General features: G+C 33.5%; 1 protein-coding gene and 1 long non-coding RNA gene across 4 annotated transcripts in view; one reads left to right on the top strand and one right to left on the bottom strand.

Moving 5' to 3' along the window:
• Window positions 1–27,245, bottom strand: part of LOC724568 (calpain-C) — a 32,653-nt gene extending 5,408 nt beyond the window's left edge. Inside the window, exons 1-5 of one of the 3 annotated variants that reach the window (XM_006565487.3) lie at window positions 12,715–12,995; window positions 11,704–12,186; window positions 11,494–11,637; window positions 8,787–8,856; window positions 4,598–4,880 (exon numbers count right to left, since the gene is read on the bottom strand). In XM_006565487.3, the coding sequence (XP_006565550.1) occupies window positions 4,598–4,880; window positions 8,787–8,856; window positions 11,494–11,631 (491 nt within the window). In that variant the 5' untranslated portion in view covers window positions 11,632–11,637; window positions 11,704–12,186; window positions 12,715–12,995. Of the gene's footprint in view, window positions 1–4,597; window positions 4,881–8,786; window positions 8,857–11,493; window positions 11,638–11,703; window positions 12,187–12,714; window positions 12,996–26,778 lie in introns of those variants that run through there. The other 2 variants (XM_006565486.3, XM_016913247.2) reach the window with 2 other exon arrangements.
• Window positions 13,113–17,607, top strand: LOC107964771. Its single transcript, XR_001703784.2, has 4 exons — window positions 13,113–13,306; window positions 14,045–14,108; window positions 16,962–17,121; window positions 17,307–17,607. It is a non-coding gene; the product is annotated as an uncharacterized LOC107964771 (long non-coding RNA).
• Window positions 27,246–27,608: the final 363 nt, after the last annotated feature.

Raw genomic sequence — 27,608 nt, 5'->3', positions numbered from 1 at the left:
GTGCCATCGACGAGAGATTCTCTCGATTGGAGAACGTGTCCTCTTGTGCGTTTGCATTGAATTGAAACGCACGGAATACTAATTTGATATTGTCACAAAATCCATCGGCTTTATCATATCGAAAACGGGAATTTTCTTGCGCTAGAACACGAATTCGATTTCGATTCACTGTTAGCTAGATAATATCAATTTTATAAAATTGTAAATTTTTAATGTTAAATAATGCAAAGAAAAAAGCTTCGTTAGACACGGTTCGTATATAATATAAATTTTGAGATCATTTTATTGCTGTAATTAGATAAATAGTGAAAATAAATGGGATGATTAATAACTCAATGACACATCGCATTTCCGAATAACCATTTAGTAATCAGATTGATTAATTAATTGAAACTTTTGTAAAATGATGAGTGTAAAAACGTGTAAAAATCAAACAATTAGTTTTCTAAAGATATACTCAAAAGAAATCAATTTAATGTGAAAGATTTATATTTATATTTAATATGAGAAATATTTTAATTGAGAATTTTATATTTGAAGAATATTTTTTTTTTGGCGATTTCAAAATAATGATCACATTTAATAACAGCAATTAGCTTAACTATTGTAATTGTATTTTAAGATTATGATATAGTTTTCCACTGAAAATTAATGATAATATCGTTGAAGATTCTCGATATTTGCTCATAAAACGTAAAATCCGCCGCGAGTTGTCTGGCATAAAAGTTAAGTGCATTACAATATACAAACGCGAAATATCGTTTCATCACAATCATTTATGGGTACCAGTTGATTTCAAACGATTTAACATTAATCGACTGCATCGTACATTCAACGTCGAACGGAAGCCATCAAGAGGTAACAACGCATTATCAATTATTAATGAATCCCGACCTCGATTCCTTTGCCGAAGTTGTTGACCAGTGCATCACAATATATATTTTTCTCGATGGATCTAATCGAGCGAATCGAATTAACAAATCGAAAAGTAAATCGCTTGAAAAATCGCGTGTCTTTAGAAATTAATAAAAACGTATATATATATATATATATATATATATATATATATATATATAGATTTGTTTAACTTTTGATTAAATGTTGTTCTCGCGACTTTCGATCATTTTTCAATTCGAGAATCGTGTCATTTTTAAATTATCGACTTAAATTTGAGAATAATGCTAGATAAATTTAGATCTAATGATATTAATCATTTTTAATCCGATATACTTGGAGTATTGTGATCGTATAAGATTTGTTACAAACGTAAGAATGTATCAATCGATATTATTTCACTTTCGTGATGCCATTTTGTGATGCAAGTTATAAGGTTTGGTCTCTTTGTTCTGCTTTCTCCTTATAGAACTCGGCACAACCACGACAATTTCTCGTTACGCGTGCACACATATTCGCCATTGTGACGCAAGATGAACGCGTTTGATGATGAAATTATAACGAGCTGTGTTCTCGACCGTTAAATAGATGTACTCGCTGCAACTATTCCTCTTCTAAACTTATGCGCAATGCAAAATAGAGAATTTCGAAATTTCGCGAGTGGAAAGAAAGAAAATAATGGAAAATAATGGAAAAGATTAAAAATTTGACTCGATCGTATTTACGTCGCAATGAAAATGACTTAATTAATAGTAATAGAAATCATATTTCAGATGAATCGTATTTGATTAGTTGGTCAATATTTGAACGCGCGATTAAGAATAAGCATTTTGTTTCAAAATTTTCTTAGTTTCAGCACGATATATTTACGAATATTTTTTTTTTTTGTAATTGTGTAATTCAAATAAAAATTAAATGAAAAGTAGGACTCTTTAAGTCATGCTGCGTTCGCGTTATCCAGGCGTTCAAATCTCCAGTTTCTGTATATAAGAAACAAGCAGAAGCATTCCGTTTTAAAAAAGATTAATATATTATAAACAATAACATTTTCTAAATATTTTCAAGACACTTAAATATTATCGACAATTAATTATTCATTTAATGATGATATATATATAAAAAATACTTTTTTTTAATAATTTCAAAAAAAAGTATCTATGAAAAGCATAGATAAAAGACTTGCATCTGCTGATCTTCAAATGATTTAACAATAACATTTATCCTTCGATATAAAATATAAAATCCAGAAAAAAAATGTTTAAATCTCATTAAAAACGATTTTAACAGATTGAAATTTCTTTTGTTAAAAACCTAGAACAAAAAAATAAGAAAAAAAGAAAAAAAATCCTTTTTATTATCTATTTAATGGCGCAATATCTGCTGATCTTCAAATGATCTAGCAATAATATTCATCCTTCGATATAAAATATAAAATCCAGAAAAAAAATGTTTAAATCTCGTTAAAAACGATTTGAACAGATTGAAATTTCTTTTGTTAAAAACCTAGAACAAAAAAATAAAAAAAAAAGAAAAAAAATCCTTTTTGTTATCTATTTAATGGCGCAATATCTGCTGATCTTCAAATGATCTATCAATAATATTCATCCTTCGATATAAAATATAAAATCTGGGGGAAAAAAATGTTTAAATCTTGTTAAAAACGATTTGAACAGATTGAAATTTCTTTTGTTAAAAACCTAGAAAAAAAATCCTTTTTATTATCTATCTTTTTAATGGCGCAATATCTGCTGATCTTCAAATGATCTATCAATAATATTCATCCTTCGATATAAAATATAAAATCCGAGGAAAAAAAAATATTTAAATCTAGTTAAAAACGATTTGAACAGATTGAAATTTCTTTTGTTAAAAACCTAGAACAAAAAAAATAAGAAAGAAAGAAAAAAAATCCTTTTTATTATCTATCTTTAATGGCGCAATATCAAAAGCGTTCTTCAGCTTCGATAAAGCAACGATACACGCACACGTAGGCTACGAGCGTGTAAATATCGCGTTATCGTCGATGAGAAATTTGTCACGGCTATGGATCTCGGTAAACAAGAAGAAAGAAAAAAGAAAGAAAGAAAGAAAGAAAGAGAGAAGAAGAAGAAAAAAAGAAAAAGAAGAAGAAAAGGAAAGCGAGGTATGAAACTCGGCGATTCTTATCGACGATCCCTCTGCTCTTCTTTCGTTGCCACTCACGAGGTCGTCTTCCTCTCCGAGGCCGTCACGTTGCGGCCGTTTTCAAGTGCAACGCCCAGGGTTTACATCCCTGACGGCAAGAAAACGGAGAGGAGAAGCCGAAGAAGGGAGGCGAGCAAGAAGCGGATAACGAGGTGAAGGAGAGAGGAAGGAAGGAGAAACGGTCATCAGCGGAAAGATTAAGAGGAGGAGCAAGGACCTTCGGCAAAACCGGTCATCGTTCGTTCGTCCGCGTAAACGCTTCTCTTCCACGCTCGCGCAAGGGATCTTCCTCGCGCGCGCCTTGATACTCCTCGCGGCAAAGTATCCGCTCCGTAGATCTTGCTCTCCGTAGAGAGACATCGGGAATAAATTCTTCGCCTCTACGATATGATGTCCGCTTCGTTTATAGTATATATCCGCGAATCGCTTGATTACACGCCTCTTCGTTACAGATCGTATCTTCTAAAACGTCATGACGAACTTGTGCGTTTTCATTAGGCTCTTTCAAATTGCTGCGACGTTGCGGTTCATAAGTTTTATGTTATCTATTAATGATCCTCGTCGCTTCTCTTTCCTTTTTTTCCCCTTTCTTTCTTTTCTCTCTCGTTAATTTGAATCGAGCGAACGATTATTAGAAATTGAATACATTTTTTTAAGAAAGAATTTACGTGATAACAAGTTGAAATTTGATATATACAAGATTGAATAATTTCGTAGAGATTATAATAAAAAAAATGTTGTTTCTTTTGAACAAGAATCTCTTCGTACATCGTTTCGTACGAAAAGCATGGAAAATCAGAATGATGATCGGACGACTTTCGAATTTTCTTCGAGAATGGAAGACAGTGGGTGGATATGCAAATACGCAAATAACTTTCATGGCTACCACGGCCAATCTTGTAAGTTCGGGTGGGTGGCGTGGGTGTTCATCAGGTGGACGTTAGCACGAGAATCGACCTTACCACGAGGATCGATCGATGAACCCAGATACACCACCACCTTATAATACGCCCACGCGAAATCGCGATTCGATTGAAACTGATCAATTGGCCGTTTCGATGTTATAACATCCCATCTCGATGTTATGACACGCGTTTTTTTCAAAACTCGTTTTCCACCATTCAAGTCCATCATATTACAATCAACGTTTTTACGCGACGAGTATTCGAACGAAATAAATACGAAAAAACAAAATGGAGAATATTTATTCGAATAATAAAAAAAAAAACTTTAGACTTTACGTTTCTTCTTATCAGAAGATGAAAAGAAAAGAAAAGAAAAGGTACAATAGAAATAATAGTCGCACGATAAAAAGTACATTTTTACGTAATTATAATTACGTTATTCCGAAGAAGAAAAATTCTTTCAGATCTCGCGCGTTGACATCTCGCTTTCCTCTTCCCTGAGCCTGTATATTGGAAGGCAAGAAAGACAGGAGGCAAGCGCGAGAAAGAATCTCATGCGCGGCCGATCACTTGATGGACAAATAACCGAGCGCTCTCAACCACTTCCTACTCACTTGGCGTACGCTTTCTCCAGAAGAGCCGGCCAGAATTGATCACTGTGACGACTCTGCACGAAAGCTAGCCGTCCGTGAATCGCCGGCAGCCTGTCGTCGACCAGAACTTCGACCCATGCGCCGCACCACCATAAACGGAACCTGAATACACCGGCGTACTCGGCCGTCGGCGAGCCAGGCGGTTCTCCGCTGTTCCCAAATCCTTGGTCAGCTGGCACCACCCTGTAGAACAGCCCTTTGCTCAGGTGAAGTACTCCCAGACAGGAGACCAGCCATTTGTCACCTGAATTTAACAATAAATCGTATTAATTCTATATATTCTCTATATATTAAGAATAATAAATCGTATTAATTCTAATGAATAATACACGTTATATAATAATTTAAAAAATTTATTTTTCGAGTTTATTCAAACGATTATACGTTTCGTTTCTCTGTTTGTTATTGAATAAACAGTTTTATTTAAACAGATCAATAGTATTATCAAGTGAAAATGATATAAGAGATCGTCTAACAAGCTTATTCTTTTATTATTGAATTAACTTTTACTGAATATGAATGAACTCTTGTATATCGATTTCTTTTTAAAGAAGAAGACTTAAAACGGTTTGCGGTAAATAATGGAGGACGGGGAAACGTTGTTTCGCGAATTAGGTAAATTATTAACTGAACGTTCTCGTTTATATCCGTTCTTCATTCATCGCACGTGAGAGATCGATATATAGATATATATAAAGTGAACCAAATTGCGATTCAAATTAACTTTCTGTTAAGTACGTTCCGCGTTATGGGTACTGTTATCGTTAATTAATCTGGCGTAGAGTTACGAGGAATACAACTTCATTGTTCGTCGCAATTATTCATTCTATTATAAACAGAAGCTGTCAGAAAATAGCTGAATAATGATCGAAAGTAAGAGGGTATTAATATTTATATAAAATCAGAAAAAAGGAAAAAAAAATTGCGTTTTCTTTTCTCTCGTCCCTGTTATTAAAATTTAAAAAGTTTTTCAACGCATAATCGACGATTTACACATTTCGAAAACGAAAGTTGACCGGGTAATGAATCGTCGTCGTTCGATCGAGGAAAATGTTCTCACGAAGTTACGACATCGACTGAACATTACAAATCTGTTTCGCCTGTTTACATAGTTTATTAGAGCTGTTCCATAATTTATCGAATAACTTTAACGCCTCTTTCTCGCGGATTTATTCATAACCTCACGTATATCTCACGTTCGTATTTATTCGAAACGAACAAATCAAATTATAAATATTTTCCATCCATAAAATAAAATCCAGAAAAGAATCCAGTAATCGGATAGAAAATCGATAAATTCGATGGATAAATTGAAATTCTCCCCGTATGTAAAATTTTGATTTTCTGAAAAAATTAGTAATTGGAAAAATAAAAATTCGTCAATCTGACATGTGTTCGATATTTCTGATGTTAAAAACATCATCATCCATTAACAAGATTTTTACGATTCTCCATAAATAACTTATCGTTGAAGAAACTACCTTTGACTTTCTTTTCGAACGGAGGAAAAAAATAAAGTTGTTACGACACACTGGGAAGAATATCTCGCAATTCATTCACGCGTGATGATCGTTTCTCTGAAAGATGATAATCGAGAGACGTCGACGAGAATTATCATAAACGTGGCGATCGGTCATTTACCAGTGATCCGATTAATTATTCTCTATTCCAAGATATGCATCGATCCACTTTCACTGCAGTCCCGATTTTCAAACGATTACAGATGAGATCACTAACCAAGGATCAGTTTTCAGACAAATATTTCTACTGGACGCGATCGTTTCGTCGAGCTTGGACAACTGTTAGAGGAATAATCCACCCTCGAAAGCGTGTTGTAATTGCGTCCAACGAATGATACTCTGACAATCAATACTGACATTGGTGTCAAGAGTTGCAAACACATTGTGCAATGACAGACGATTTCGGGGGGATTTCGAATCACGTGGACGTGATGGGTTGGCTTTCGTAGGAAAATAATTATTAATTAAGATACGTGTAATTTTTATTTTAACGACTTTCACGCGCGCTAGACAGGATTGCTTGATATATTAAATATTCGAATAATTGTTACCATCGTCATCCTGCATTGTTCTCATTTGATCGTAAACATGTATGTCAGCGCTTGTAGAGCGGAAAAAAAGTGGCTTGATTATTCAAATAAAAAGAATGAATTCATGTCTGCAAACTTTTAATTCTATAACTCTTATAATCGAGATCGTAGAATTATATGTAATGATCTTGAACTTTTAAATTTTCACTTTATTTATCATATTTTTTGGAAAAATTCACAATATATTGCAAAGAATTAATTAATTTTCTCATATTTATCCTTTTGTCTATCTTCACATATAAAATTATTGAAAGTTTATTCTAATCGAAAATTAATCAATTTGTATAAGAAAAAAATACAGAATCACTCTGCAAATCCTGTTTTAACTAACTTGGAATCACTATTTCGGAGATACATCATTAAAATGTGTAGTCAAGAAAAAAAAAAATCTATCAATACTTATTTTTTTAAAAAAATAACATTTCCACTATACTCACTATATTCGCTTTATTTCGTAACAGAGAGCAATTTGAATCGTCTTAATGTAGGTCGAGAAAGAAATGATCACGTGTCATGGTAATCCCATTCGGTCGCGCATGCTGTTACATGCTTATGCACACTAACGGGACACGGTGTTGCGTCGCCTTGGAGGGAACACGCGTTTGCACGAATTCCCGGATCGCTCGACTTCCGTCCACGATGCTCGTGAATCGCACGAGTCTCCTCACGAGACGGAGATTAAGACCGCGATGCGTTCCACGTTCTATACTTGGCGTAACTCGTAACTCGTCGACAGCGATGCGACAGGTCAGATAGAAACACGCTTGCCGAGAATCTCTACCGTTTAACACACGTGCAAGAGTGGGATAAAATTACAAATTGTATATTATTTTATATCTTTGTGTCGAAATTTTGTCTTGCGAATATTTCCCACCATTTTTCCAAAATAGAAATCTTACCAAGCAAAGTCTCAATTTCTATCTCTATGTCTGCAAAGATATTCCAATATTTTTAATTATTATTCCATAGAATTGATTTTTGATTTTGATTAAAAATTTATATCCTTACCATGAAAATTATTATTCATTTAACAAAGTTATAAATCTTATTCAATAGAATTGATTTTTGATTTTGATTAAAAATTTATACGATCCTTGGCATGAAAATATTAATTTCAATATTTTTTAATAACAGAAATAATATTATTGAATTGAAATATGGTATTTCAAATTTACAATGGCTTTGAGTATCGATAAAAATAAAATAATATTCCACTGGCTTCCACATTCCTTCAAGGCGATATAAAAATAAATGTAGACGAGATAACCGTGTACGATTATCATACAATACCGCAGTTCGGTTATTCGTTAATTAAATTGCCGGGAATATCGATTATATCGGTACATGGTCGTATATGTCGTGGCTGAAAGAAAATCGTTTGGTTCTAACAGTTTTGTACCACAGTATCCGCAAGAATATCTCCCACGTTTCTCAAAGGTTACCGGAGTCACTTTCAGGGTTTGCACGATTTCGAGGTCGTTCATAGAAAGACTTGACTCGCGGCGTGTATTGATTCGTGTATTTCACGATGATAATAATCATCAGCGTTCAAGAGGAAATATTATAATCGTTGGAGTTAATGAAAGATGTGAAAGTGCCTGGAAGATGTCATCACACGGATACGTGAACCGTAGAGCGTGATTCTTCGTCACTTTCTTCTGGTAAAATCGAAATTCAATATTAGCGGAGAATAATAAAATAAAATATAAATTTAATCGACGTAAAAATATTTCGAATTGAATGTTTATTAACTTACTTATTTATAATAATAATTTAACATATAAGATAAGCGTTTAAATAAAATACAACAAATATATCTATATTTTAATTTCCATCGAGAAATCCATTTTAATTTCCACCAAGGTGAAATGATTCACATCACATTACGAGCGTATATATTTTAAGCATTGGAATTCAGAATAAGATGGAATTATTAAATAGCTTCTTCCGATTATTATTTCTCTCTTCTTTATATTTATTTTATCTTTTTTAAAGATAACACTAATATGAATTGAAAAGTAAAAATTGTATTACACTTACCCATTTTTCCAGGAATCACATCGAACTGGGCTGGTGTATCGCTGACGAATATTGGACGATTGCATAATTCCTAAAAAAAAAAAAAAAAAAAAAAAAAACAAAAGAAAAGAAAAATTATTCGTCGAAGCATAAATTATTTATTAGTTTCAGATGTAAATCCCCTTTATGTTTCATTATGTTTAAAACATAAATACTAATTCTCTTATTCGTATTAATATTTAAAATTAGTTGGAAGTTTTATGCAATTTTAAATCGTAAGAAAAGTCTAAAGCAATTAAGAAATTTATTTTGCATTACAGTATTAATTTGTCAGAAGTTTACATCCTCAACTATGGAACAAAGGCTGATTATATAACGTTTTATGTTCCACAACGGATAAATATTCCCAGACAGACTTGGAATGCGATTCGCAATGAGTTCTATGCTTGGTCGAAACCTTCAAGAACGTACTTTTGTACAGGTGTCGTTTTTTTTTATTCATTCCTTTTCGCATCTCTGAAATTGTTTCCACCTTGTTTCCGGTTTCGGAAGAAGAAATTTCTTATAATTAAGAAGTGACGTAAGATTTGGAATGTCTAACGCTACATGACAGATAGTCGCTAATTATGGATAATTACAATCCTGAAAAATACCATAAATGCCGATTATATTTTCATTGCCACGTTCGTCCAATTTTTTTCTACTTCCGATTCTTGTTATACAAAAACGCTCGACCATTCATATTTTTCTACTACAAATCAAATTTTTCTATCAGTGTTTGATGTTTAAATAATAAATTTTATCAAATGAGAAATTTTAAATTTTAAATTTAAAAAATTTATTCTCAAACCTTTTTCGATTTTCTTATTAAAAATTACTCAACAAACTTTCAGAAAACAAATTAAAATGTATCTATAATATAATATAATTACGTCATAGAATTTCATCTCGATTTATTTTTCATCGACGATTTTTCTTTTCAATACAGAATATTTAACCTGTCGTTCTTCTTCACTACTCTCGTCACGCTCACCTTCGATCCTTTCCGGTCGCAGTAAAGTGTGACACGTAAATGTGCGTCTCACGTAATACCTATTGCGTGAACGCAATTGTCGACACTGTTGTAGAAACCAGCCGATGTCAGTAGCTTTTATTACGATCATTATACGCAACAAGGAGAGCCATAATGTTTCGTTTCAAAGGCTAAATAGGCTCCAGTTACGCGTAGGCAACCTTACGCTTATTCTCGTTTCTCGGTTCGTCGTGCAGGCTGCGTAATTAATCTATCGGATCGTTGATCCCTTGAAAATTATCCTCGCGTTTATTTTTAAGATAAGCAAGGTAACTTTGATGTTACAATTAAATATTTCAAAGCAGCAAAAAAACTTTTCCTTCCAAAATTTTTGTTAGCTATTTTAAATTAATTTAAATTGTAATAAATTAATATATAAATAATAATAAATTAATTAAATTAAATTAAATTAAATTATTTTAAATTGTTTTAATATTTAATAAAAATATATTTAGTAAAAATTGTTAATATATTCAAATAAATTTACAAAAAGCTGTACCTGTTCAATTTTAGAAAAATCCCTCTGTGAGAATTCTGTTAATAATCTTATATATTTAAAGATTCCAGAAGATGATGAACAAATGATGAATCTTTTTGATGGATCTTCATAAAAATTGTATTTGAATAAAAATTAAATATCTATATTTAAAATTATGTTTTGTATATATTAATAGAATAATTGTTATAATGATAATTTAAAAAAAAAACCGTTAGTACATCATGTACAGTAAAAATGTTACTATGTGATCATAAGCACGAAGATGACAAAGACACGCACTATGTGTCAAGGTTGCATACTGTTGTCGTTACGGTTCCTAGATTTCAGATTCCCCGTTCTTCCGTTCTGTTGGAACTGAAGCGAATCAATGCCACTGATCTCTTTACTCGATGGTAAATGAATATAGATCAGATCAATAATGATATATTGCTCGAATGAACAGTTACAAATTTTTTGGAATTAATGGATCATTACATGATAAGGAATATCAGAATCATTAAATATATATAGAAGCACACTGTACTTGTGAAATAAGATGTTGTTGGAAAATCTTATAAAGTTATGAAACAGAGAGATTATGGAATTGTGCAAATATCTAATGTTAAATTCTGAAGTCTCAAGAGAGACAGAGATTATCATGGAATGTTAAAAAATGAATATCTATCCTTGGACTAAAATCATATATTAAGTACAAGAAATCTCAATAGAGATACCTAATGAATCATAAAAAGCAGAATTTTCTAAAAACTAAACTTCAAGAAAGTTAAACTAAAAGAAATTTTGATGTCAGGAAAGAATAAAATTTTTTGAAATTTGTATAGAATTTTTTTAACTTACAGTTTCATTATATATTATAGAATTGGCTGTGATTTTTTTAAATTTTAGAATATTGACATAAGGTCTCGATTGAAATTTTTAAAATTCTAATAGAATTCTAAAATCCTACGGAGTCTCAAGTTCTCTATGTCAGGTACCACAATCCAGAATTGCTTCGCTTGAATTCTACGAACGGAGAGGTTATGTGAACTAGGTAGAGATGATGTTAACTAGTCGTGCACAATAATTGAAAATTATGCTTTTCACATAAATATTACTCTTATAATGCGATTAATAATGATAATATGATTCATATAAACGTAATTATGTCGAGAAATTACCTTTGGTCTCTTCCATTGAAATTGAAACGGAGGTGTTTGATGATAGAAGACCGAGGTTTGCGTCGCTGGAAATTCTGGATCTTCCCATAATTCACCTCGTTTCAAGCACGAACGCTTGATTCGTTCGTACTCGCTCATTACGTCCTATAACAATAAAATTCCAACCAGTTAGTTAATTACTACAATTTTTACAAGTCCATTAATATTTACTTTCTATTCTTTGATTCACGTTGCCATGTAACTGTCCCTTTCGAGAATTTCTCGTTGATATTACTACAATGAGACTATTAACACAACTGGATCAGTATATTGCATTCTTAATTAACATTTGCAACAAGTTACGTATGAAAGATGAGAAACTAACAGTACAGTTCTCCATACTTGAATTATTATTTTAATTATTTCACGATTATATATTTCACGATAGAATTCCTTCGTAACGTTGCTGCTTGTATTAAATATGTATTAATATTCTATCGCCGACATGATCAACGTTTTTATGTTACGTAAGATAACACCGACGAACATCAAGCGCATTAAAAACGATTATTACGACCTCGATAGGATGTGATAACGCGTTTCAAGACTTCATCGAAAACCCATTGTATCGAGGTCAACACTTTCTCTCCTGGCTGAAAGACTTCGTTACTTCGAATACGATGTTTCCCTTTATAACCTCAAATAAATTCATTCCTATGGACAAATGAAAATATTTTTAGATAATCATTGAGCGTGAAAAAAAAAAATGACGACTCATAGTTTATAATCATAATTGCTTTAAATTATGTTACAATATGTGTTAATAGCTAATAAATAGACACATTTCGTTTTATATTTGCTATATCCTTTGGATTATTTACGACTCTATCATGTCTTTCGTCGTTGAAAAAAATTTTCTCAATTTGAAAAAATTATTTTAAATGTATATAATTTCTCGTTTGTACGTACTAAAGCTTTTCTTCGAATATCAGCAATTTTTCTAATTATGAAAAATGAAATTGAAATATAAAAATTCAAACATTCAAACAAGTTTAACGAAATAATACTAATGCATGGTAAATGAAATCGAAACTTATCTTATTATTCTGCCATATTGTCGATCAAGTAACGTATATCTATGTATATAGTATAATGTAGTATAAAATATACCTATCAATACCTATCAATCAATTTTTTACAAGATGATATATTATAAAAGCCAAAATAACTACTGAGAATTACTTTTCTTTCTCTCGAATATGATTTCTTTCGCCTAGATCTGCAGATCTGCGTTAAAACACAATCTCTCGGCTGGCCCGTGCAAGAGTAAACGCTTTCGAATCCTAACGAATCGTCGATTTCCCCTCGGCAGAATCATCCGTCTGTTATTACTGAAGATCATCTTCGTCACGGAAGATACCCACGAACTAGCTAATATTGTAATTTGCAGGTTCAAAAGGAGGATGTTTGTCGTGGTTGAACGAGTAGTGTCACCGCAATTATATTTCACAACCACGCGGTTGATAATACATTTTCACCTCGTGTAGGCGATAACGCGAGAGAATGCGCATGCGTGTGCGCATGCGTGCATACACTCGTGAAAGCGTCACGATGATTGCGAAACGCATAATTATATCGGTTGGCCCGCCACGTTCTGACCATTGTTCCAACCAGCCAGCTAACCTGTCCTCGGAACAATCCAGTGCACCAATTAAGATCGTAACGAGTCCCTACAGCGTAGCGGCTAATTAGAATGCCTCTGAGACTCTTCCACATTGGAACCATTTGAACGGTTTTCTGCTATACCGATTATAGCTTGGCATATTGGATTAAGGTGCGCCCTTTTCTATTGTCTATTTAACAAAGATATGGTATTTGTCTCTTGAATTTGTCCCTTTTGCAATAGAATAAGAATATGATCGTTTCAATGATTATTTTGTGCTATTATTTTACGCTTTCTATTCTTGAAATAATTATATGGATCTAGAGTAGAATATTGGTATGCAATTCACTCATTTTAATTTTTAAAAATATATGTAAAAATATTATTTTCTGATAATATTATCAGAGAAAATTTCATAGTACAGAGTTAAAATACTATGATAATTAAAATGTGATAACGAAAATACAAAAAGTAGAAAAAGAGCATGGTCATTATTATTTCAGGCTTTGTATTTATTTTCTATAATGATTGTATGACACTTAAATATTTAATCATACTAATCTGTTAACTTTATCATTCTTTTTAACGTCTTCCCTAATTAAATGCGTTTTCCATTGTATATTTAATAATCAATTGAGAATGATATTTTAATTAAATGTGCAATAATATTTATATTGAGAGAATTGAATAAATTATTGGATGATATATCTATCAACATATCGCATAGCAACACGATCATATATTGCACTGAAATTAATACTAATTCTAAACTATATGCTCACAAAAGTTTTGAAGCTCTCATAATTACATCGATTTCTTAGAATGTGTATAATAATGACAACCGAGGTTATTCAATTATTCACTATTAAATCAATTTAATAAATAGATCTTTGTTCAATCGTGTTTCAGGTAACACGTTATACCAGAAGAATGATTCAGTTGATAAATTTTAATTCCGTGAACCAGTTTAAAGGTAATTGTTTTGATAGGCCAATAATGAAGAGCAACTCAAGCGCTTGTAGATTCCAATGTCGTTTCTACGCAAAAATCTAGAAGATCTACGATTCTTTCGTAATCATAAAAGAAGTTGCATGATATATTTCTCAAAATTGATCCTGTTTTACTTCGTACTATCTTCTCCAATTTAAAACCATTACGATTTTAAGAATACATTCAACAATCGTGTAACGTTGTAACAAGATAATAAAAGAAACTGATCACTCGCAACATGATTCGTCGTCAGATTAGTGGCCTTGACCGATTCTTGTTGAACAAAGAATCGACCAAACGTGAATAATTAACATTCCGGAACTTGGCTTGAATTAACATCAATTCGAAACTTTAATTTTCGCAATCCAACACCTATTTATTTTTTATTTATTCGGGTTAAATAAATAAATAACGAAACTCAAATAATTTACGATCCACTGATCGTATACATTCGATTCAAACTCACATTTGATCGAAAATCATCCGCAATCTCATTTAGAACCCGTATATTTCAAGAGTCAAGTTTCCATTTGAAAAATAACATAATTTAAGGACAAAAACGGTCGCAAGAAGCGGTCATCGGAGTTCACTTCGCAGGAAACCACATTTTATTTACAGAATTACCGGTTGCTCGGTATTTTTTCCTTTTTCTTTTCTTTTTTCTCCCCTCCCCCCCTTTTCTTTTTGCACGGCCAGCATCGCGCCGCGTTGCAATCATCCGACGAAGGGAAGCATGAAGGCGCAGCAAGCAGCGGCATGGTATTCCGTCAGAGATAGATGCCCCTGGCACGTACCACGGGGAGAGAGAGAGATTTTACATTGTACGTGCCGGGTTATTCGACTTCGCCTTCCGCTAAACCGAACACTTCTCTCCGATCCACTATACACGTTACCCGTATAATAGCTACCATACTCTCTCGTACCGGTCGGACTAGTTTCACGCTTGCTTCTCCCGCGGCCTTGAAGCGCGCCAACCGCCTCTTGCAAACTTGCGACAACAGATCACCTTTATGGTTTCGCCTCTCCCGACCATCCTTCGATCCGGAGTCGCGCGGTCTCCGTACATATTCCTGCTCCCGGCCTTTCCGGAATTTCAGTTTTTAGCCCCGATGGAAGGCAACTTGGGACGCAAATTATCGCCGGTAATTTCTAATCTCGGCGTGTCACTGGCTTGGAAACGTTCTTTCTGAAAGGAAAGGTGTGGCTCGAGATGATAACGTTTTTCGTGGAGGGAATTTATGGCAGATGTGTTGGATCAACTAGAGAAGAAATTTAGAAATAATATCGCGATATTATTATTTCTATGGTAATTATATCTACGATGGGTATATGGATTATTGGAAAATTATATTAGATTACGATAATTGGGGAATAGAAATTTTACAGGTATTATAAAGATTCAGAGTAAGTTTTGTTTCGTTTGCTGTTAATTCGTCTAATTTCCAAGCGACATTTTTTTTTTTTTTTTTGTATATTTATTTCAATCTTTAAACACATCCAAAGAATATATTTATACATGCATATTTTACATGTACGAAACCACAGAAAACACTTGGCGTGAACGTGATTCAGTATTTACGTCCTCGATGACTAATCGTGCACTTTCTATTCCGTCGATCGTTTTTTTTTTTTCTATTCCACATGCTCGTTCGCATAGTCCTTTCAACGAGTCCTTTTAAAACTGGTGTAACTAAACGCTCTGAAAAATCTGGAAACGCGGCGCGGAATTACGCAAAGTGTGAGGACGAAAGCGTATCAGAAATTTCTCTTTTATTCCCAAATATCGCGAGTCGACCTAATTGGTTAGGTTATCCGTCAAAAGTAAAACTCGATTAACGGAAACGGTATATGTGAATTATCGCAGATTGCGTTCCTTTTGATCGGCACACGCGATCAATTATCACCTTACAGTTACGGCGTGGAATAGGTAAAACGATTGCGGCTTCGCCGTTAACAAGAGAAACGTGTGTCACCGTTCAAGATTATTCCTCCGATGATGGCAAAGCGGTCGTGGCAAGTTGCACGCCGTAACGGGATACCGCAGCAAGGAGAGTTTCTGTTCAACCTCGTGCACTACGACCTTAATTTCCTTCCTTCTATTATGCGCTGCTCCATTTTTCATCCCCCTTGCTCGCACGCCGAACATTTCCGAACTTCCACTGAATTCTACGCATCGTCAATTGTTGCTCATCGCGATTAACGCTCGATTATTTTATCATTTCGACGAATGATAATACACGCATTCGTTATATCGTTGAAGATTGCCGACAAACATCTCTAACTAGATATAAAAAGCCGCCATATTATTTAATTTTTAATGATTCAACATTTAATAACTTAATATATTTATTATTTTTTTATAATAGAATATCTAATCCTAGTTTTTTAATGACAAAAAAAATTATTTATAATTATTATTATTAATTCAAAATTTCACCTAAAATTAATAAATTTAATTATAATTAATATTACAGTTTAAATTCATATTAGAAAAAATTAATTTATAAATCAAGTTTATAAACCGCTATAGCTGGCACTTATATTTATCTTTACTAGAATTAATTTCCGAATAAAACTTTCATTTATTGTTTCAGAATCCTCTATTAATTATAATTTTACTTTAATTTTTAATAATTTTTATATATAAATCAATTAATACAATTAATTTTAAAACCACAATATAATTTATTTAATAATAAAATAATTCTTAATAAAATTAATAATAAATATATCCGAGAAATAAATCATGTATCGAATAAAATATGTATAGAATCGTAGAGATTCTTTTTAAGATTAAGACAAGATATTAATTCGAATCGAAAACCTGCCATTACAGATATTCATTTAAGGTTAATAATGCTTATTATCCTTCGCATAAATCGTGGGATAAAAACAAAAGTCAATCAGCCAGGAACGAAATCGAAAATTCCTCTACCATTGGGAAATTTTACCAATTCTCGATGCAACCGCAGAGAGAGAAAGAAATTGTTTTCAAGGTAGGCGAAATCCTCGAAGCGAAACCATGTCTCCGCAAGGTGGAAGGAGATATACATATATCAGTTCGTATAAATGCAGGGGAATCGCTTGTCGTATTATTTTAATTCAAAGACCGAGCGGATCGCTATAATAATCCAAGATTATCCTTAATAGTTTGTTGATTCATACCGATAATTTCTTCTAGGAGTCATTGCCGGGTAATCCTCCGACGTTCCTCCGACTATCTTGGGGTTCGATTCACAAGTGCGGGATTTCCTCGGCGGGATGCGCGTGCTACGTGTCGGAAATGATTAACGCGACCATGTATGGATCTCTATCTGTTATTTACCCTTTGCCCGCCCTCCTCCGATAAATTATAGCCCTTCCATTCCTCCTCCATGTAAGTATTCGGCCGATTGAATATTTCCCTCTCTTCTAAATTCGTAGTAATCGTGCAAATGATTTTTAATTACGTTTTTTCGATGTTACGTACGAGCAAGTTGAAGTTATTTATTATTATCGAGTGATCGAATAAATTTGTTTTCTTTTTTTGGTAAAATTGTATTTAATCGATCTTTTTCATTAAAAGAATGTATTTCTATCATTAAGATAATTAAAGATAAATTTGTTTACGAAGGAATAAATAGTTTTATATCGAATTTGATATTTGGATCGAAAGAATTTTAATAAAAGAAGTATAGATTATCTGGGAGAAAGAAAAAGAAAAACGCTCGCCTTCGTTTATTCTAGTTCCTTTTCGATGTTACGTACTAGCAACTATTATTATCGAGTGATCGAATAAATTTGTTTTCTTTTTTTGGTAAAATTGTAAAATTGTATTTAATCGATCTTTTTCATTAAAATAATGTATCTCTATTATTGAAATAATTAAAGATAAATTTGTTTATGAAGAAATCAAAAAATATTCGATTCTAAAAGGAATAAATAGTTTTATATCGAATTTGATATTTGAATCGAAAGAATTTTAATATTCTAGTTTATTCTAGTTCATTTTTCGATGTTACGTATGAGCAATTATTACTATCGAGTGATCGAATAAATTTGTTTTCTTTTTTTGGTAAAATTGTAAAATTGTATTTAATCGATCTTTTTCATTAAAATAATGTATCTCTATTATTGAAATAATTAAAGATAAATTTGTTTACGAAGGGATCAAAAAATATTCGATTCCGAAAAGAATAAATAGTTTTATATTCAGAACTTTCGTTTAAAACTTGTAAAATTGTAATTTGATATTTGGGTCGAAAAAATTTTAATAAAAGGATTATAAATTATCTGGAAGAAAGAAAAAGAAAAATGCTCGCTTTCGTTTATTCTAGTTCCTTTTTCGATGTTACGTACGAACAACTATTATTATCGAGTGATCGAATAAATTTGTTTTCTTTTTTTGCTAAAATTGTATCTAATCGATCTTTTTCATTAAAAGAATGTATCTCTATTATTAAAATAATTAAAGATAAATTTGTTTAAATTTTATATTCAGAATTTTCGTTCGAAACTTGTAAAATTGTAATTTGATATTTGGATTGAAAAAATTTTAATAAAAGGATTATAAATTATCTGAGAGAAAGAGAAAGAAAAACGCTCGTCTTCGTTTATTCTAGTTCGTTTTTCGATGTTACGTACAAGCAACTATTATTATCGAGTGATCGAATAAATTTGTTTTCTTTTTTTGGTAAAATTATAAAATTGTATTTAATCGATCTTTTTCATTAAAAGAATGTATCTCTATTATTAAAATAATTAAAGATAAATTTGTTTACGAAGGAATCAAAAAATATTCTGAAAGGAATAAATTGGATTTGAATTGATAGGTGTGATGTAACTTGATAAAATTGTAATTTGATATTTGATAAGAATTTTAATAAAGGGAGTATAGATTATCTGGAAAAGAAAGAAAAAGAAAAACGCTCGCTTTCGTTTATTCTAGTTCTAGTTCTCTGTCATAGAGAATATGTTTCTTTGAGAGGGATCCAGTGTCACTGTTTAACGATTGAAAGAACAATAGTGTATATAGTTGCCGCTCACCACCCGTTGACCAAGTTTTGAATGCTTGTATAAACGAGACGAACGTTCTTTGCTTTCTCGCGTTACAAATAACCATTAAATGTGAAAACGTGGTAATATTCGAATTCGTAAATTTCAACATCTTTTCATATAAAACAACTAACTAATTTATTACATACCGTATAATATTTATATAATCGATCTCGTAACGTCAATCTTTATGATCGTTCTCAAAATTTATTATCCCCATAATTCAATTCTGGGTATAAAAACGATCAGCAATTTCGAAAATCACTCTCGTTTCTATCCATCGATCTCGATACTTTCTCCTGATTTGAGTACATTGTGCTCTTTATACAAATTTCTTCATTCTTTCTTACCTTCGTGTAAATATATAAAACGCTTAAACGTTTCGTTTAACGAGCGAATTCGAGACGTTTCATTATCGAAATGCACCTGGAAGCGGAATATAATCGTTTCATATATCTGGTAAACTCGTTAAGCGAAGGCGATTCCGCCTTCTCGCGAACCACTTCCTGTTCGAACGCGCAGATTCCGCAGCAGGAGGGTTGCATAACCGGTAATATATCGTATCCGGATATCTCTGTGCCAGGATTTCCGCGGTGTCTAACAAGAATTTTTACTTGGTTTCGAAATCGGGAACCAATCAGAACTAGGAATAGGAACACCTTTCTTATTTATTCGCCACTTCGTATTCATGCCTCGAATCGCCCATTGATTATAATTTAACAACCCACGATAATATAATATTCCCTTTCGAACGCGAAAACTAGTCACGCACGTAAGAAAATCGAAGCCACGATTTTTCTTCGAACGATTCGAGGGAAATAAATCTGAACCGTTTTGTTAAACTTTCCATAAATCTTCCCCTCGCTGTAATTAAGTTTGCTCGCAAGCACTCGCGACTTGTAATTTAGCATCGAAACATGGCTCCGAGATATAAATCCAGTTTACGCGCTTTAGGCTGCGTTTACACCGATTCATCGTCGATGATTAAAAATCCCGATATTTTTCCTCGCGAATACTACGAGAATAGCTTAGAATTTCACGTTCGAGAGTTGGAAACGGCGAGGGAGAACGATGAAATTTCATCCTCGAACGAGGATGGTTTCGCCTATTTTCCGGGGCTCTAAATGGCCGCGCTCTTTATCCTCCTCGGGCCGCTTTACCTTCTACGAGATCGCCTCGCACGATAATGAAACAACCTGTAACCGGCCGGCTCGTGCTCCCACTCCCTCGGCAAATACCGGAAATTTGTGCAAGCGCCTTAACGCTATCGTCCCGACGATCGAGAAGCACCACGAGCCTCGATCCTCCTCCACGCATTTCGTCCCCCGCTATGGTTCCTTCCATTGGTTCTCTCTTCTATGCATCATCATCATCGTCGTCGTAGATGCAAAACGTTTAACATCGGTTGGTGCACGGCTATCCGAACGATTTATCTTGGAAAAGTCAGCTCAAGATCTTACGAACGCGTATCTCGTTCGTTAGAGTTACAGACTTCCTGATTCCGAGAGGGGAGTAGATATAGACACTTGGTTCGTGTAGAGGAGATAACGCGTGACATCAGAAGACGCGCGTTATGACAGTGGATCTTGACTCGATGAACGATCAACGATTCGCTTATTTATACATGACTAATCGATTTGCGATGAAATTACTCACGGATCGGTGGAACTGGGTGAGAAACGATTTGTGACGGTTTTACAATTTCTTTTTAATTCTTTCGATCGTAATGTATAAAGACTGTTGTAATTTTTTTTACAAATAATTAATTAGAAAAAATAGTATAGACTTCTTTTTTTAAATTTTTTAAGAAAGGTCCAATTTCTTTGAAAGAAGTAAACTTGTACATTTAATATTTTTAAGTTTAAAAATTACTCGATTAATAAAATTAAACGGTTAAACGGATTATTCATGATAAAATGGGAATTTTGTGTAATCGTGAGAAATGTGAAACATAAATATTTCTTTTATGGCTAATGGCTAGTAGCAAGTGACATAAAGGCGCACAGGTGAAATATTACGTATAATTTCTTTACGATAGAATATACGTTGCCTCATCGTAACATTTTTGCCTCTCTAATCCGCTCATTAACCGATATTAATTTCAATGAACATTATTTAATATCACAACGCGTGTTAAATGCGCATGCGGCCGCTTTTACCGTTTCTCGGTGGATCGTGGATTTACCATTGCGAATGGCTCGATAATTACGAACACATCATTCCTGCGGCTAATCCCCGTGTCGAGAAACCACAATGGGAAAAACTTTCAGAGATTGTTAACCGAGTATAAAAGGATTAAAGAAACGATTGAAATGTCGACGTGATTCAACGAGATGCGGCTATGATATAAATGTAGCTATGATGAGATCTCTCTTGAACGACCTTTCGAAGAATGTTCTTTAACACTGAAACCTTGACTTCTTCTTTTATGCGTTGTACAACAAACTTCGATAATTCTGATTTCTATCGATCCTTGCCGATAAAATAAATTTCAAATTTAACGTTCTTCTTTTTTTTTTTCCGATTTGTAAACTTTTCCATTCTGAAATTTTTTCGAAGAAAAATACGTTTCAAACTTAAGGAATTATATAATACGATAATAAATGAAAACATCGATAAGTATTTTGAAATCTTTTTAGATTTCTTGAAAATCTAATAAAAGAATTTTATATTATTATAGTAAAGATATAGATATTCCAGAATTTTTTGAATCTTTTAAAGCAGTAAAGATAAATTTTCGTCTACGAATGAAAAGTATTTGAACTTCTCGATGAAATTATTTCACAGCATTAAAGAGAAGTTCGTTCTGCGTAGCGATGCAAATGCAAATAAGATTTCCAGATATCATAATGAAGATACTCCTCGACGATACTTTTGATCGTGTTCCTCGCGAAGAGAGAGATTGTTAATTTACTATTCGACTTGTGGCCGATTTGGAACGAAGGTATTCTTTAACTGACATTAATTTCATCTTGAAGAGAATCTGATTTACGAGGACTCGTCCAACGAGTCGAGTTTCTTCTCATCGACAGCGAGCTCTAAAATGTTTTTCTGATTCCGAGGTTGAGGTTGTTGCTCCTTACCTCCATTTTCGATTAAAATCGAATCGAAAAGTTCATCAATTATAAATCCCTTTCTTCCATAATAAATTTCTCAGGTTATAAAATTAACAAATTAGATTTTTTCGAGTATTGGAATTGATACAAATTTTAACTTTTAGGTTATTTTTTTTTAATTAAGTAGAACTATTTACATTAAAAAAAATTCTTTTTCCATAGGCGAAATTGAATTCTAAAATAAATTAATCTACGAATCGCAAATATTCGAAATGTGTAAATCGTATTTTGCACAAACCTTTCCTTTCTCTATTTCGTAAATCGCAATTCCACTTTTCACAATATTGCCAACCATTATCCACGCCAGTGATTTAAAGAAAATTCAACGATGATTCATCGTGATTTAGTGGCTCGCCAACCATTTTTAATCCGCTTGTTTGCGGTCAAAGAATATAGATTCGACTCGTGAATCCTGTCCTTGATCTCTCTCCTCTCTATTCCTAATTTTTTTTCTTCTTCTTCTTCTTTTTCAATCATTCCTTCACTCATTCGTTGTCAATCGTTGACATTTTCAATAATTTCTTAATTAAAAATAATTTCACACAAGTTTATGAACAATCTATCGTGGAAACTAGCTTTCTAAGTTTTACTTTCGTCCAACGTTTGATATATCCACCAACTTTATTATTCAACTTATTCAATTGATTTTTTTAATATTGGAGAACATTCTACAAACGCTTTCTCTCCGTGTCGCAATCTCGAAAAAACAGCAATCCAAAATTTCCAAAGTTTAATAATTTAGAGAAATCATTCTCCTTTTTTTTTATATATATATACTTTATTACACGCATAAATTCACTCTAGAAAAAGAAACGGAAATATTATTACCAAAAAACAAAAAAAAAAGAAGAAGAAGAAGAAGAAATTCAACTTATCTTCAAATTTCAAGGAATAAAATTAATAAAAATCACAAATAAGGAAGAAACTTTAATAAATTCTCGCGTAAAATTTTTCCACTCTCGACTTCGTTTAAATTTTCCCTCCCTTTTCAAGAGAGAGGAGCACGCGACGTGGCGAGGAGCATCGTGGCTGCAACGCGTTAATAAATCTTGCAACAACCAAGAGATTCCCTCCAATTTATAATCCCGTTTTCCCCTCGTGGGAGGGAAGGAATATCTTCGAGAGTCGAGGGAGTCGTAAATTCTAGGAAGCGGAGTCTAAGGCCAGGCCAAGCTATCGGAAGCGCTCCAACTTAGGGGGAGGGGAGGGGACTTTCTACCCGTCCCGAGGAAAGAATTTCTTCTTCTTTCGTTAGGGTAAAGCGACGACGAACGACGGCCAACGACGACGACGACGACGACGAGAAAGATCACGACCGGTCTTCTCCTCTATTGCCTCTCTTGTACGCACGCGTTGCTTCGTGCCTTCGTAATTTGTGTGTTTCGAGGTCGTGGAGAGAAGAAGACCCGGTTTCGAGGCAAGGGAATCTCGTGATGGTAGGAACGTGTCGGTCGAGTTCGAGGTATGTAAGTACACGGGCTGTTGCGAACATATCTTATTTTTCCCCTTCTTCTTCTTCTTCTTCTTCTTCTTTTTTCCTCCTCCTCCTTCTTCTTCTTCAATTAGAGAATTGAGACAGATTGTTGTACATTGTGTTGCTGTGTACACATTTGTATGTACGATAATTCATCCGTTACACGAACCTTGCAATTTGTCAATTATTTCGATTATAATTAATTATAACTATAACGAATTTAGGATTCACAAAGATATGGAAATTGCAAATTTCGAAATTCTTCGAAGCTTGGGATAAATGAACGTATAAATATAGAATTGCTTATAAAATATTTACTAAGAATCTTTTCCTTTCCATAAGGAGTATGATAACTCGCAACAGACTGACCTAACGTAACGAAGAATATGCGGGATGTGTCGAGCGGGATACGGTTGCTGTAGCACAGGCAAGTATTATGGAAAAGTGTCGATGCCACGGATGTGGGCGAGGGCGTTCGAGAAAGTAAAAAATATTCCAGGGCCGCGTAGTACATTGTCTTACGAGCAGGCCGCCCACTGTCAACGTTATCGTAATCGTATGCGGGCACCGTACGTTCAACTTACGAAATCACAATAAGAAGAACGGAGAGAAGGATTTTGAAGAATGCGAGATCACTTTCGATCGGATACGTGGATCTTTTTTTTCCTTTCGCGAAGAAAAATTATCGTCGCGATCGCGACGAACAAATGATCTGGAGTAATCATTATCTCTGAATATAAATTTTATTCGATGATTTGAAGTTCGTCAGACGTTAATTACGATGAAAATCTGAGAACATTTCTGTGGAACTCGACCGGAAAAAAAATACGCGAGGAAATCGAAGATTAGAATTAAATGATAAAAATTATACAAAACTTGTGTTGGCTCGCTGTAATATTTTTAATTATACGAATGTTGCTGTTTGGAATTACATGGAAATTAAATTAACTTTATACCAAAAGTTTTCAATCTTTCATAAGTGTATACTGTTATTAAATTCTGGTATCATTAAGATATACAGATGTGCGAATCTAAACTATAGTATATGTAGTTAATTTTTATTACAATTAAAATATAATAATTTAAAAAAAAAGTGAAAACAATATCTTAGAGATAGCAATTTATATCTTGTGATTATTGAATGTAAAAAAAAATGAAATATCGTTATTCGAGAACCTCTGAATTACACTAATAATATTTCACAATTTCGTTTTATTACACAAATTATAAAATCACGAGAGGATGACGAATTATACAATTTTCGTTATATATATATATATATTGTTATATGTCAAGAGCGTCGATGCACACGAGTTTAATGCATCCTGTTGTCAAAATTAATCGAAAGAGAATTGAAGAAGCGGAAACAAAAACATGGCGCGTTTTAGCTTAAAGGATAAATTACATTTAGTCACGTAAACGAAAGCTCGTGTTCGGTGTGTTAAAATATCTATATATATATATATATATATATATATATATATATATGTTTCCAAGTCGTGGACAGTGTTAAAGAAATCGCTATTCTTCGCTCGTTCCTTCGCATGCATTATCCTGCCGATATTCTCTCCCCCAGACCAACGTTTCGTATCTTTTTACTGGAAAACGTATTCGTGATATGAGTCTAGACGGTACATATCTATGTAAATACCTACAGAACACGTATCCTGTACGAGTAAATTATACAACAGCGAGGTGATATTTTCCTGAATTTCTAGTTATAGCTTAAAAAATATTGAACTTTAACGTATAGAATGTTGTTAGCATTAACGTATATTTTATAAATATTAACTCATTATTTATATTATGTATGTCTTAACTTAACGAAACGATCGACGATATTAATTATACGAATTTCACTTTATCTAATAATATATCATTATCAGATTATCCAATATAATTGGACAAGATTCGATGTTATAATTTTTTTCTCGAAGGATATATATGATGCTTGTTTCGAATCGTTGAATGAGTATGCCTCTATTTTTTTTCACAAGTTTCCTCAGTTATCCTATCTACGTTCACATTCCACGTGGATCAAATAGTTTCCATTTCACTAGCTAGATTCGGTGTACCATTCCGTCCGGGGTGACTTTCACGCGAAGAAATCATTCTGGTCACATTCTAGCGGCGCACCTCGCTAGAAATTCCATAATGACCTACTACTAGGAGGGAAATCTTGGCGCGCACGAGTATCCTCCTCCTCGAGTATGTTTACCGAAGTGTGGAGAAAAAACGAAGAATTTCTTTTCACCGAAAGATTGCGATTTATCGGGCCGAGAAAATGGATCCACCTCGTAGTAAAATGTTAACTACGTTTCCGTCCACCAGGTGTTCATAAACTAGAAAATGTTAACTAGAAGCAATTGTGCGCGAGGTCTCAACGTTTACATTCATACGCGATTGAAACAAAACCCTCGGCTATCCCCCTTTCTCGTGTTTCGTTTCTTTCATCGTGGAAGGAAACGGTGTGAATGGTTTCATAAGTAATGCCAACAACTACTTTCTCCAGTCTCTTTTAATGGCCTTTGTTACATTACGTCGAAATTGGACGCGAGGTAACGCGAGATGCAATTAAATATTTAAGCCGTTTGTCAAAATCGTTGTAAATAAGAAATATTTAAACAATTCATATAAAAACGTTTAATTAAAAATTATTACATTCAATGCTCGTTTTCAATTAATTATTAATCAATCTCGGGGACCTTTCTACATTTTTAAAGAGTATGAAGAGTTCAATGAATTATATTATAAAAATTAACGATTCCTTTTTCTATGAAACATTGAATGTAATGATTATTATACACAACAATTCTTTTATCGATAAATTATCATTTTGAAGAAGTGAAATCAATCCTTATTTTCGTTTTTTTTAAATATAATTTTATAATAGTATAAGATAAAGTAAAACTTTTATTCTCTATTTTCCTATCATAGAAAATATTTTTAAACGAAATTATAAGATATACATAAATATTTTCTATATTCAGAAAGCTACAGGTACAAAATTATATCGTAACGATACTCACGTTAACCATCCGTGGCTACGTTTACGTTCCCGTCTTCTCCAGACTGTCACCTCTTCGAGGAGGTCCTCTTCGAGATCCTGTTCAAGGTCGCCACGTACCTCTCACTTTATCACTAATCCCAAGTCGGAAGAAAGGAAGGTCCTTACGCACACACTGACCTTACTGCCACTTGCACTTTCATCGATCGACTTCACTGCGCAGAGCCAACAACGAGTTGGTGAAAATAAGATTAAAGGAAAGAACGTGCAAAAGATCGAGAAAACGGTCACGGTGCTGGTCGATAAATCGTAACGTAGCCGTGTCGACGAGAAGTTGAGCAATACATTTGAGAGTATTCATGCGAACCGAGATACGAAAGGAACATGTCGCAGCTCCGCGAGCGGAGCGAGTTCTGCCACCAACTGACTACAATCGACCGACTGAATGACTTGACTGACTGTGCGCTCACTACTAGCCGTGAACTGCCACTCGCGGATCCGGACTCGATCACCACCATCCTAGCTGGCCTTCCTTCTCTTTTTCCGACCACTATCCTCTCTCTTTTCCACCTTCCTCTTTACCCGCGCGACACCGCGCCGCTTCCCCTTGCCTATCACAGGTACCGAACTTTGTTTACGTAGTTCACGAAGCTTTAAGGAAGGATTTTCGATCGATTCGAAATATTTACCTGGTTATGCGACGTAGAATATTCGATGAACGAAGAATCATATCTGCGATAAATAGAAAGTTTATCAATATAAAATTATTTTACATTATTTTGAAAAATTAACATTTTTTATATACTATATATTTTGATTTTTGATACGGTAATTCTTCTTCTATGCTGATAA

Source organism: Apis mellifera, linkage group LG7 (assembly GCF_003254395.2).
Source record: "Apis mellifera strain DH4 linkage group LG7, Amel_HAv3.1, whole genome shotgun sequence".
NCBI classification, from domain to species: domain Eukaryota; kingdom Metazoa; phylum Arthropoda; class Insecta; order Hymenoptera; family Apidae; genus Apis; species Apis mellifera.
Note: the sequence above shows the minus strand (reverse complement) of the source record. Positions and strands in the feature narration are given on the sequence as shown.